This window comes from Salmo salar, chromosome 10 (assembly GCF_965601325.2).
Source record: "Salmo salar chromosome 10, fSalSal1, whole genome shotgun sequence".
NCBI classification, from domain to species: Eukaryota; Metazoa; Chordata; class Actinopteri; order Salmoniformes; family Salmonidae; genus Salmo; species Salmo salar.
In genome coordinates this window covers 34,109,188-34,123,005 of record NC_138300.1, presented here as the reverse complement: position 1 = coordinate 34,123,005, position 13,818 = coordinate 34,109,188, and the positions used below count along the sequence as shown (strand labels likewise).

The 13,818-nt window shown below is 43.0% G+C and overlaps 1 protein-coding gene across 12 annotated transcripts in view; it reads left to right on the top strand.

The window, feature by feature from the left end:
* The window catches only part of LOC106560272 (circadian locomoter output cycles protein kaput), a 56,832-nt gene extending 45,314 nt beyond the window's left edge, over positions 1-11,518 (top strand). For 7 of the 12 annotated variants that reach the window (XM_014122993.3, XM_014122996.3, XM_014122988.3 and 4 more), the window contains 9 exons: positions 120-267; positions 439-520; positions 924-1,077; positions 1,188-1,282; positions 1,376-1,534; positions 3,057-3,203; positions 3,408-3,847; positions 4,009-4,249; positions 4,345-11,518. In XM_014122993.3, the coding sequence (XP_013978468.1) occupies positions 120-267; positions 439-520; positions 924-1,077; positions 1,188-1,282; positions 1,376-1,534; positions 3,057-3,203; positions 3,408-3,847; positions 4,009-4,249; positions 4,345-4,608 (1,730 nt within the window). In that variant the 3' untranslated portion in view covers positions 4,609-11,518. The remainder of the gene's footprint in view (positions 1-119; positions 268-438; positions 521-923; positions 1,078-1,187; positions 1,283-1,375; positions 1,535-3,056; positions 3,204-3,407; positions 3,848-4,008; positions 4,250-4,344) is intronic. The other 5 variants (XM_045687677.2, XM_045687676.2, XM_014122997.3 and 2 more) reach the window with 3 other exon arrangements.
* The last annotated feature ends 2,300 nt before the right edge of the window (positions 11,519-13,818 follow it).

Here is a 13,818-nt window from a genome sequence, read left to right as displayed (position 1 = left end):
TTTGTCACATTTGTGTATTTTGTAAGTGCACATTTTATGAGTGTGTTTGTGTTTTACTGTCCCATGTACAGATCTGTGACATCATCTTTCTCCTCTCTCTCTCTTGCTGTGTTCTGCAGTAATGCAGTATGGGAAGGGGAAATCGTGCTACTACAGGTTTCTCACCAAAGGGCAGCAGTGGATCTGGCTCCAGACCCATTACTACATCACCTACCACCAGTGGAACTCCAGGCCCGAGTTCATCGTCTGCACGCACACTGTCGTCAGGTGAAGATCGACTAATCACAAAAAAGGATATTCATATGCATATCTCGCAACAAGTATCAATGTGTCAGTCATACCACATATAACCAGCAGTATTGCATTGATATCCTAAACACTATCACATACACTACCATCAGGCATGATGTTCAACCCTGTCTCTCTCTTGTGGAGCAGCTATGCTGAGGTGAGGGCTGAACAGCGCAGAGAGCTGGGGATTGTTGAGGAGTCACCGCCAGAGATCTCTGCGGTAGATAAGGTGAGACACATCAGACCAATGTGCGAACTTGCTGAATATAAGAAATCACTTAGTCCAGGAATAAAGAGGTGGCTGAGTTTGGTTAATGAGGTCTTGTTCAGTTTAAGGGATAAGATGTCTCACTGTCTGTGACTCTCACTGGAGTAAGACATGGTTAAGTGCTCAGACAACAAGGATGATGATAAAACATCTTTGGTGAGCAAACAGCGGGGTTATGGGTTTTGAATGCGTCCTTCAATCCCAGTTGTACGATCCTTCTTTACACCAATCCAACTGTGTTAGATCAGTGATTACCTCATGCAAGGGAGGAAGGAAGGATGTATTTCCCAAGTGTCCTAACAAGGCTTGGGAGTTCTAGTAGTGAGTCTCTACTGACTGTTCTCTCTGCTCTCTCATCTCACAGCAGTCTCAGGACTCTGGTTCTGAATCTCAACACCAGCTCAACACCTCCAGTCTGAAGGAGGCCCTAGAGGGCTTTGACCGCAGCCGCACGCCCTCGGCCTCCTCACACAGCTCCCGCAAGTCCTCGTCCCACACTGCCATCTCCAACCCAGCCTGTAAGCGCTGACCACATGACGTTACTACATCCATCTTGTCTAATATGATGTCATCTGTCCTGAGAGCTTCTTTGATCCCAAGAGTAAGGTGTTTGTTTTTTCCTTCTCAGCACCTAAGCTTAAGACAGACAGGGGTACACCGGGATGCCAGTCCGTCTCTGCTATTGAGATGACATCACAGCGAAGATCATCCATCAGCAGTCAGGTCAGAGTGGGTTTCTTTCAGCTTGCGGTCAAGCCTCTCTATATTTGATAGTGATTTGGTTCCTAATGTAGTTCCTGTGCTTGTATCCAACAGCAATCGATGAGCTCCCAGCACACCCAGAACACGGGGCAGAACATGGCCCCATCCATGGTTCCACAACAACAACCGCAGCAGCAGCAACAACAGCTGCAACAGCAGCAACCACCACCACAACAGCAGCAGCAGCAGCTTCAGATCCAGCCCAGTGTCCAGGTGAGAAATCTTCCTCATGATGGTAATTTGGCAGTTTCTTTTGCTAGAGTCAGTGACACAGAAACTCAGCAACAACAAAAAAACATCCTCTCACTGTCAACTGCGTTTATTTTTAGCAAACCTAACATGTGTAAATGTTTGTATGAACATAAGATTCAACAACTGAGACATAAACTGTGACTAACAGAAAGGGAATAATGTGTCCCTGAACAAAGGGGGGTCAAAATCAAAAGTAACAGTCAGTATCTGGTGTGGCCACCAGCTGCGTTAAGTACTGCAGTGCATCTCCTCCTCATGGACTGCACCAGACTTGCCAGTTCTTGCTATGAAATGTTACCCCACTCTTCCACCAAGGCAACTGCAAGTTCCCGGACATTTCTGGGGGGAATGGCCCTAGCCCTCACCCTCCGATCCAACAGGTCCCAGACGTGCTCAATGGGATTGAGAGCCGGGCTCTTCGCTGGCCATGGCAGAACATTGATATTCCTGTCTTGCAGGAAATCATGCACAGAATGAGCAATGTGGTTGGTGGCACTGTCATGCTGGAGGGTCATGTCAGGATGAACCTGCAGGAAGGGTACCACATGAGGGAGGAGGATGTCTTCCCTGTAACGCACAGCGTTGAGATTGTCTGCAATGACAACAAGCTCAGTCCGATGATGCTGTGACACACCGCCCCAGACCACGACGGACCCTCCACCTCAAAATCGATCCCGCTCCAGAGTACAGGCCTCGGTGTAATGCTCATACCTTCAACGATAAACACAAATCTGACCATCACCCCTGGTAAGACAAAACCGCGACTCATCAGTGAAGAGCACTTTTTGCCAGTCCTGTCTGGTCCAGCGACGGTGGGTTTGTGCCCATAGGCGACATTGTTGCCGGTGATGTCTGGTGAGGACCTGCCTTACAACAGGCCTACATGCCCTCAGTCCATCCTCTCTCAGCCTATTGCGGACAGTCTGAGCACTGATGGAGGGATTGTGCATTCCTGGTGTAACTCAGGCAGTTGTTGTTGCCATCCTGTACCTGTCCCGCAGGTGTGATGTTCAGATGTACCAATCCTGTGCAGGTGTTGTTACATGTGGTCTGCCACTGCGAGGATGATCAGCTGTCCATCCTGTTTCCCTGTAGCGCTGTCTTAGGCGTCTCACAGTACGAACATTGCAATTTATTGCCTTGGCCACATCTGCAGTCCTCATGCCTCCTTGCAGCATGCCTAAGGCACGTTCACACAGATGAGCAGGGACCCTGGGCATCTTTCTTTTGGTGTTTTTGAGTCAGTAAAAAGGCCTCTTTAGTGTCCTAAGTTTTCATAACTGTGACCTTAATTGCCTACCGTCTGTAAGCTGTTAGTGTCTTAACAACTGTTTCACAGGTGCATGTTTGTTAATTATTTATGGTTCATTGAACAAGCATGGGAAACAGTGTTTAAACCCTTTACAATGAAGATCTGTGAAGTTATTTGGATTTTTACAAATTATCTTTGAAAGACAGGTAACTTTGTTAGCCCATGGTACAGTTTTCCACCCAGCTGGACGCAATGCAGCACCTGAAGGATCAGCTGGAGCAGAGGACCAGGATGATCGAGGCCAACATCCAGAGGCAGCAGCTGGAGCTCAGGCAGATCCAGGAAGAGCTCAACAAGGTGCAGGGCCATGGCCTACAGGTGAGCACTGCCCCCTACTGTCTGTCTGGGGAACAGCGCTATAGGGCCTCATATACTAACCACCACTGCCCTCTTATGTAGAACTGTGTAAGTACTTGAACCAAAAGGTCTGCACATTTGCATGGATGCATGTATGTGTCACTATGCCTGTGTTTGTCTATGAAAGGAGATTTGTCTTACTCTGTGGTATTTGCTCTGGTGCAGATGTTTCTCCAGCCGGGTACAAGTGGGCTGAGCCTGGGCTCTGTGCAGCTGGCCCACGGGACCACCATGCAGCCAGGGGGTGCTCTCACCATGCAGGGCCAAGTGGTGTCTGCAGGCAGTCTGCAGGGCAGCACCCCACAGCAGCATACGGTCCAACAACAACCCCAGCAGCAGTCCCAGCCCCAACAACAGAACCTGTTACGAGACACCAGCTCTGTCCTCTCACAGTCTTCAGTGCGGTCGACTCACTCTCTGCCGCCCCAGCAGAGTGCCCTGCCAGCCTCCCTCTACAACACCATGATGATCTCTCAGCCCAACCAGGCCAATGTGGTCCAGATCGCCACCAGCCTGGCCCAGAACAGCAGCAACAACACAGCTGCCATGGCAAACTTTGCCCAGGACCGCTCGGGACAGATCAGGTACACGATGCCACCAACAGGGTATGTTCTCCTCTCACTCGGTATGCGCCACACTCAGCGGCTGATGTTACTGAGAAATATGCTAATTATCCACGGGATTTGCATACATTTTCATGTGTCTGTTTTGTTTTTTTAAATCTGTTGCTCATTCATTACCACGCTCACTCCCTCATCTCTCTCAGGTTCCCTGCTGGCTCTCAGTTGCTGACTAAGCTGGTGACTGGGCCGATGGCGTGTGGAGCGGTCATGGTCCCTACAACCATGTTCATGGGCCAGGTGGTGACCGCGTTCGCTCCTCAGCAGGGCCAGACTCAGACCATCAGCATCGCCCAGCAGCAGCCTCAGCAGCAGGAGCAGCAGGCTCAGTCTCAGGCCGAAGCCACACAGCAAGGGCTGGCCCAGCAACAAACACAGTTCCTCCAGGTGAGGTGACCACCAGAGAGTACCGTTTCTAAAGGTAGATCCGGTACTTGTCCCTATTCTGACCAGCCACTCACCTTTCTGTTCTTCCTTTCTAGGGCCCTCGGCTGCTCCATGGAAACCAGTCCACCCAGTTGATCCTGCAAACAGCGTTCCCACTGCAGCAGCAAGGAGCCTTCGCCAGCACACAACACCAGCAGCAGCAGCAGCTACAACAGCAACATCAGCAGCAGCAGCAACAGCTCCAGCAGCAGCAACAACAACAGCAACAACAGCTCCAACAACAGCAGCAACAGGAGCAGCAGCTGGCCTCTCACAGGGCAGATAGCATGTCAGGCCGCTCCAGCACACAGCCCCAGTAACCTGGCAACATCCGATCAGACATGTGGACTGAACCAAGTCTATTTGTCTGTGTGATGGGGTGAAGAGATCGGTTGAGGAAGCAGTATTGAGACTATGCCTCTGAGGCTACCCTGCTTCAACTTGGTCTGTAGAGTTAGTGATGGATGGATCAATAGATGGGTCTCTGGCTGCCTGCACTGAACTCATGAGCCACTGGCGCGTCAGATTGAAAACAATGCTGTGCTCACAGTGAGCACGGAGTCGCTCCACTTCATGGCCATGCTCAGAACTTTCCCACAGAGACCTCCACTCTGTCAAGGTCCCCTCACCACTGTGACAGGGGCCAGTGCTTGTCTCCTACCCTGCCCTCTTCTTGTGTGTTCAGTGTGTGCTCCCGTCACCCTCACAGATTTTATTTATGCAGGACGATCCATTCTGGAGCTTCAATCAAGGCTTCAAAGAAGTCCTACAGACAGCAGACAGACGCCTCGTTTGTTTTCTGTTTTTCTCATATTGTTTTTCATGTCAAAGTAATTATGGGTCAGAAAATATTTTTAAGAATGTCATGTGGATTGAACTTTTATTGTACAGAACAAAAAATAATATGTAAATATATGGGGAAAAAAGAAAAATGACTAATATTTTATATGATGCATGAAATGAAAAGCATAGTCTGTTATTTGTAGCTTTGAATATACCTTTTTTTCTAGTACTCTATGGAAAAAAGGAAACCTAAACACACTTAATGGCTGATCTTTTCTTCCCGTGGGCCAGGTGTCTTTTTGGGGCCGTGGGTGTCTGTGTAGTTGATGCTGCTGGTCGTGTCACAGTTTGTTTCATTCTCTTCCTCACTTTCGTAGTTTTAATAAAACTCCTCTATTGAGATTAAAAACAGAAATGTTTTAAAGTTACAGTATTTTTTTAGAATATATATTGTGGTCCAAAGCGACATGTTGAGGACTAAATAGATACATGATTTTACTCAGAACAATATTTTAAATTGTAAATAAAGCAAAGACCCAAAGTTTACCAAATAGACTTTAAATGTATCCTATGGAAAGCTTATGAGCTCATTATTTTCTCTGCCATCATGCCTCATAACATTTACCATAGCTATTCATAAACATTTTTTACTTTTAAAAAGTCCTTAGTGTTTATCATTAGTTGCTTTAAATATGAGGCATTATGACTGTTTTAGAGTGGTCTTGTAACGCTCATAGCGATGCATGCAAAGTACCTCTAGGTACAGACTATACTAGTGCTTTACAATACTGTACTTTTTTAGCCCTAAAGGCTTGTGTAGAAAAATTAGTATTCTCATATAAATATATATTCAATTACATTTTAAATGGCCACAAAAATTACCTTAAACTCAGAAATGCAATTCACACAGTGATATTTCTGCACATTATCCTATTTGCGCCATTAGAAATCTAGTGTCTGTTCTATGAATGAAATGCTCCTACTTTCTCCTGTCACTTGCAACTATAGCATGCTTATCTCCTATTAAGCTTTTTATGGGTTGGCAATGTCAGAACAAACAAATTAGTGATATCTCTCCTCTTTAGAACATTAAATGATGGTGGATCTCATCAAATAAGTGTTTGGACAGAATGCTGCTAGCAATTGTGATCTGAGTTAATCTTCATGTGTTAATAAAGTGAGTTTGTCTGTTTTATCTAAAGCCAGTCAGACAGTGCTGGAGGCATTATAGTGTGTGGTGGGATGGGGGGGTTACTGTTTTAACCATGAGATTATAAAATGCTAATCTGAGCTGCTGGGGTCATTAAAGTAAACATATAGCACTTATTTATACCTCTCTAACACTAAGTATCCCTTACAGACAGTATTCTCCGCTTCTCAGTTGTTTGAATGGGAGGAGAGAAACTACAAAAATGTTTCCTAATGTGTACTATGGCTAAGCCCAGTCCAGACAAGAATAGAGCGAATGCTAAGGCTATTTGATCCATGACCTAGAACACAAATTACCTCTGAAATAAGTGAAACTGGTGTTAGTTGGACCTGCCAAGAGAATGAATTGAAACAATTGATCATACGGATAACAGATGTGGTATGTTTTAAGTTTTTCTGCTCCTGCTCCTCTGCCGCTTCTGTCAGACAGTACGTATCCCCATGTAACTGCGTTATAAGGTGTTGGTTTGATTGTCGTGCTGATGGGGTGTCGCTTGCCATGGCAAATTTAAAATGATGTTTGTTGAGTGGGGTCCTATGAACTGGTTGTACTGTACATTGCCATATTAACTTCCATAGGGGATTTCCAGGTTTCTATTGTAACTGTTGTGGAGTGGGGCTCTTGGGGATCGAGCCTCTGGTTTTCCAAGCTGCTCATTTCTTGTCAGGGGCCTCTGTAGAATGGCACTTTAGTAGTAGTCGTATTGAATGTTAGCTTGTCATGGTAAGGGACAGGACTAGTTATGTTCATCTCAAGAAAAAAACTATTGCCAAACTATTTAGTTATGCTTGCTTGGGCATTTCCCTCATTCCTCGATTTTCAGTGTGACAATCCTCAATCATGTGGTCAGAAATAAGTTATTGTTTAATTGGTAGCATTTATCTTTGTGGTCTGTTCGATTTCAATTGACTTTTCTTAATAGATGGCAAAACATTTTTATTGAGGACTGTGTGAAACCTACATTATTTCACTTTTTATTGGTGGAAGTTTATTGGTGGAAGAAAATCACATATCAAACCTCTCTGGTATCACAGCACAACACTATGTAGAATGTCTGGGCCCTCTAGGGGTCATTTCTTGCTCCGGTCTCTAACAAGGCTGTCTGCTCCAATCTACAGTGCATTGGGAAAGTATTCAGACCCCTAGACTTTTTTTCTAATTCTGTTACGTCACAGCCTTATTCTAAAATGTATTAAATCGTTTTTTTCCTCCTCAATCTACACACAATACCCCATAATGACAAAGCAAAAACATTTTATTTTTTATTTTAGCAAATGTATAAAATAAAAAATAGTACATTTACATAAGTATTCAAACCCTTCACTCAGTACTTTGTGTGTACCTTTGGCAACGATTACAGCCTCGAGTCTTCTTGGGTATGATCGCTACAAGCTTGGCACACCTGTATTTGGGGAGTTTCTCCCATTCTTCTCTGCAGATCCTCTTAAGCTCTGTCAGGTTGGATGGGGAGTGTTGCTGCACAGCTATTTTCAGGTCTCTCCAGAGATATTCTATTGGGTTCAAGTCCGGGCTCTGGCTGGGCCACTGAGAGACTTGTCCCGAAGCCACTCCTGCATTGTCTTGGCTGTCTGCGTAAGGTCGTTGTCCTGTTGGAAGGTGAACCTTCACCCCAGTCTGAGGTCCTGAGCGCCCTGGAGCAGGTTTTCATCAAGGTGCTCTGTACATTTATCCATTCATCTTTACCTCGATCCTGATTAGTCTCCCAGTCCCTGCCGCTGAAAAACCTCCCCACAGCATGATGCTGCCACCACCATGCTTCACTGAAGGGATGGTGCCAGGTTTCCTCCAGATGTGACACTTGGCATTCAGGCCAAAGAGTTCAATCTTGGTTTCATCAGAACAGAGAAGCTTGTTTCTCATGGTCTGAGAGTCTATAGGTGCCTTTTGGCAAACTCCAAGCGGGCTGCCATGTGTCTTTTACTGAAGAGTGACTTCTGTCTGGCCACTCTACCATAAAAGCCTGATTGGTGGAGTGCTGCAGAGATGGTTGTTCTTCTGGAAGGTTCACCCATCTCCACAAAGGAACTCTAGAGCTCTGTCAGTGACATCGGGTTCTTGGTCACCTCCAAGACCAAGTCCCTTCTCCCCCGATTGCTCAGTTTGGCCGGGCGGCTAGCTCTAAGAAGAGTCTTGGTGGTTCCAAACTTCTTCCATTTAAGAATAATGGAGGCCACTGTGTTCTTTGGGACCTTCAATAACGCAGAAATGTTTTGGTACCCTTCCCCAGATCTGTGCCTTGACACAATCCTGTCTCGGAGCTCTATGGACAATTCCTTTGATCTCATGGCTTGGTTTTTGCACTGACATGCACTGTCAATTGTGGGACCTTATATAGACAGGTATGTGCCTTTCTAAATCATGTCCAGTCAATTGAATTTACCACAGGTGGGCTTCAATCAAGTTGTAGAAACATCAAGGATGATCAATGGAAACAGGATGCACCTGATCTCAATTTCGAGTCTCATAACAAAGGGTCTGAATACTTTTATTTTTAATACATTTGCAAAATGTCAAAAAAACTATTTTCACTTTGTCATTATGGGGTATTGTGTGTAGATTGATCAGGAAAAAAATATGTAATACATTTTAGAAAAAGCCTGTAATGTAATAAAATGTGGATTAAGTCAAGGGGTCTGAATAATTTCCAAATGCACAGTATGTTAATGTTGCAGTACCTCATTGTAAAACTGTCCCAGGCCCTTGTGTTTACAGTGCAGTAAGTCACACAGTCTGCTAGTTTCTGCTTTTTGAAATTCACGCTTAGTGCAAATGGTGGTCCCTGCTGCTAGACTATTGGTGGTGCATTGCCATGTACAGCAGAACTAAGCTGGTACTTCTTATAACCACAAAGTTATTGTCTTGCCAGTAATGCATATCGACACAAATGTATTCAACACGTTGTATAGAAACTGTCCGTGGCTCTTACTTAAGTTGTTTGGTCACTGTGATTTTATAATATTTTTTTTGGACACAAAGTAAACCTGTGCCACCAATGGCGTGATAAACCTTACAGCTAGCTACCAGTACCGGGTCAGGCAGTGCAATACTTGAATGAATGTAATTCAATATCAAACGCTAACATCGCTGTCTAAAGACAGTCATGCATAAATAAATTAATAGTTGAGGAGGGCTTAGTTAAAAGTATTTTAACAGAAAACAAACCTCAGATTTTAAGATTATTTTTCTATGGCCAAGCTAGACCTCAAACGATGAATTGAGCGAGTAGATATATAACGTCATACACTGTAATATACTGCTTTCATTGTGTAGAAAAGAAAGCAAAACAAAAATCTACCCAATGAGTTACCTCAAATGAGAAAGGAATTAAACAAACTGTGACATGCGTGAGGACTGTTGATCTAATGTACCCAAAACAGAACTCATCATGAGCTCATCACGAGTTCATGGTTATGCAAAGGTGTACAGAAATATTTAAAGAAATACCTATTTAACATCATATATCCCTCCCATGTAATTGGTTTCTTTTTCCCAATAAATGTTATAAATTCTCTCAAAATATTCCTCTGAAAATGTGATGAGGAATACTAGATAAATGTTTTTGTTTTTATTAAGTTTTAACAATTAGGAATGCTAGTTTTTAATATTTTGGATCATCTCTAGGATGACCACATTCATGGTCCCTTTTAACAAATTACCCATATAAGACTTATCCACATGTTTATTGGACGTATCAAAGTAGGGATCCCCTATGTTGTATCTCAAAAGGCTACAATAAGGTAATTCAACCCAGACTATGTGAGGTGGGGGAAATGGAGGGAGTGGTATTGATGTTTTGTATCCAAAGTGAAAGATGGGAATAAATGTTATACCTGGTTTTAATACCCAGATGGGAAGCCCAATGTAAAAGGTGGTGAATAATGTTCTAATGTACAGTTCCAGTCAAACGTTTGGACACACCTACTCACTCAAGGGTGATTCTATATTTTTACTATTTTATACATTGTCTAATAAAAGTGAAGACATCAAAACTATGAAATAACACATTGAATCATGTAGTAACCAAAAAAAGTGTTCAACAAATCAAAATATATTTTCAAAGTAGCCACACTTTGCTTTGATGACAGCTTTGCACAATCTTGGCATTCTCTCAACCAGATTCACCTGGAATGCTTTTCCAACAGTCTTGAAGAAGTTCCCACATATTCTGTGCACTTGTTAGCTGCTTTTCCTTCACTCTGCAACCCAACTCTTCCCAAACCATCTCAATTGGGTTTGGGTCGGGTGATTGTGGAGGCGGGTCGTCTGATGCCCTTACACAGCATGGAGGTGTGTTGTGTCATAGTCCTGTTGAAAAACAGATAGTCCCACTAAGCACAAACCAGATGGGATGGCGTGTCGCTGCAGAATACTGTGGTAGCCCATGCTGGTTTAGTGTGCCTTGAATTCTAAATAAATCACTGACAGTGTCACCTCTGCAGTAGAGGTAACTCTGGGTCTTCCTTTCCTTTGGTGGTCCTCATGAGAGGCAGTTTCATCATAGTGCTTGATGGTTTTTGCAACTGCACTTGAAGAAGTTCTTGCAATTTTCCAGATTGACTGACCTGCATGTCTTAAAGTAATGAACTGTTGTTTCGCTTTGCTTATTTGAGCTGTTCTTGCCATAATATGGACTTGGTTTGTACCAAATAGGGCTATCTTCTGTATACCACCCCTACCTTGTCACAACACAACTGATTGGCTTAAACGCATTAAGAAGGAAAGAAATAACACAAATTAACTTTTAACAAGGCCTGTTAATTGACAATGCATTCTAGGTGACTACCTCATGAAGCTGGTTGAGAGAATGCCAAGAGTGTGCAAAGCTGTCAAGGCAAAGGGTGGCTACTTTGAAGAATCTTTAATATAAAATATTTTCATTTGTTTAACACTTTTTTGGTTACTACATGATTCCGTATGTGTTATTTCATAGTTTTGATGCTTCATTTATTCTACAATGTAGAAAATAGTAAAAATAAAGAAACCCTGGAAAGAGTAGGTGTGTCCAAACTTTTGACTGGTACTGTACGCACTAGAAGTTCTGAATGTCTATCAGTGAGTGTTCTTCTCTCTATCATTTAATCTTTGTATGTGTGGTGTTCTTTTGCAGAACACTTCTTTGGCTCATGAAATTAATCTGTGCAGTACACTTTGCAGAAAGCACCTGGAACTGGAAAATGATGTTTTAATACTCAATATCTTTTAGCCCTTGGCTATGACTCAATTGTGCCATGTGTCACTTTTTACACCAGCTGTTCTTGACTTGGGCTAACCCATAATACTTTTAATTATAGAGTTAGAACAAGTAGAATGGACAGTTTGTAGTTCAATGCATTTCTCATCATTTTAGTCAAGTAAAAGATTCCACAATCTCTGGATAGTTCTGTGACACCATATTAGTTGAACCACAAAATTCAAACACATTGATCCTTGAGGGTGCCCAGAAATCAGCAGAACGGACCAACATACAGTTGAAGTGCGAAGTTTACATACACTTAGGTTGGAGTCATTAAAATTCGTTTTTCAACCACTCCACACATTTCTTGTTGACAAACTATAGTTTTGGCAAGTCGGTTAGGACATCTACTTTGTGCATGACACAAGTCATTTTTCCAACAATTGTTTACAGATTATTTCACTTATAATTCATTGTATCACAATTACAGTGGGTCAGACGTTTACATACACTAAGTTGACTATGCCTTTAAACAGCTTGGAAAATTCCAGAAAATGACGTCATGGCTTTAGAAGCTTCTGATAGGCTAGTTAACATAATTTGAGTCAATTGGAGGTGTACCTGTGGATGTATTTCAAGGCCTACCTTCAAACTCAGTGCCTCTTTGCTTGACATCATGGGAAAATCAAAAAAAATCCTCAGAAAAAAATTGTAGACCTCCACAAGTCTGGTCCATCCTTGGGAGCAATTTCCAAACGCCTGAAGGTACCACGTTCATCTGTACAAACAATAGTATGCAAGTATAAACACCATGGGACCACACAGCTGTCATACCGCCCAGGAAGGAGACGCGTTCTGTCTCCTAGAGATGAACGTACTTTGGTGCGAAAAGTGCAAATCAGTCCCAGAACAACAGCAAAGGACCTTGTGAAGATGCTTGAGGAAACAGGAACAAAAGTATCTATATCCACAGTAAATTGAGTCCTATATCAACATCATCTGAAAGGCCGCTCAGCAAGGAAGAAGCCACTGCTCCAAAACCACCATAAAAAAAGACAGACTACGGTTTGCAACTGCACATGGGGACAAAGATCATACTTTTTGGAGAAATGTCCTCTGGTCTGATTAAACAAAAATAGAACTGTTTGGCCATAATGACCATCATTATGTTTGGAGGAAAAAGGGGGAGGCTTGCAAACCGAAGAACACAATACCAACCGTGAAGCACAGGGGTGGCAGCATCACGTTGTGGGGGTGCTTTGCTGCAGAAGGGCCTGGTGCACTTTACAAAATAGATGGCATCATGAGGGAGGAAAATTATGTGGACATACTGAAGCAACATCTCAAGACAATAGTCAGGAAGTTAAAGCTTGGTCGCAAATGGGTCTTCCAAATGAACAATGACCCCAAGCATACTTCCAAAGTAAATGGCTTAAGGACAACAAAGTCAAGGTATTGGAGTGGCCATCACAAACCCTGACCTCAATCATATAGAACATTTGTGGGCAGAACTGAAAAAGTGTGTGAGAGCAAGGAGGCCTACAAACCTGACTCAGTTACACCAGCTGTCAGGAGGAATGGGCCAAAATTAACCCAACTTATTGTGGGAAGCTTGTGGAAGGCTACCCGAAACATTTGACCCAAGTTAAACAATTTAAAGGCAATGCTACCAAATACTAATTGAGTGTATGTAAACTTCTGACCCACTGGGAATGTGATAAAAGAAATAAAAGCTGAAATCATTCTTAACTATTATTCTGCCATTTCACATAAAATAACGTGGTGATCCTAACTGACTTAAGACAGGTAATTTTTACTAGGATTAAATGTCAGGAATTGTGAAAAACTGAGTCAGTTTGTTTGGCTAAGGTGTATGTAAATTTCCGACTTCAACTGTATTTAATTGTTCTCATATTATCTCACTGTTCCCATATTAAAAAAGACACTACGGTGGCCTGATTTATTTGGGAGTTTCATCCCTTGAACCCTGTGTGGACTTAAACTTAAAGTGCAGTCTGTTCTACCCATTTTATTTCTATGGTGCTAACCCTGCTCTGCAGCATAGCTAAATGAAGTTGTGTGACAACCTTAAGACACATATTCTGAAGGCATTTTAATATCACTGCAAGGAGTGTACTGCTATAAATTAATTTCTAAAGCCAGACTAATCTTACATAAACTAAACATAATGTAACATTTTAAAGCAAACAGTGCTGTTTTCTCCCCTTATTCAATAAAAACAACTATTGATGTTTTCAGTTGAAGAATCATTTAATGGACAAAGCAAACCAGAAATCGAGTGTCAATGGTCAGGTAAAAAACCTGCTTGCAATTCGCTGCAAT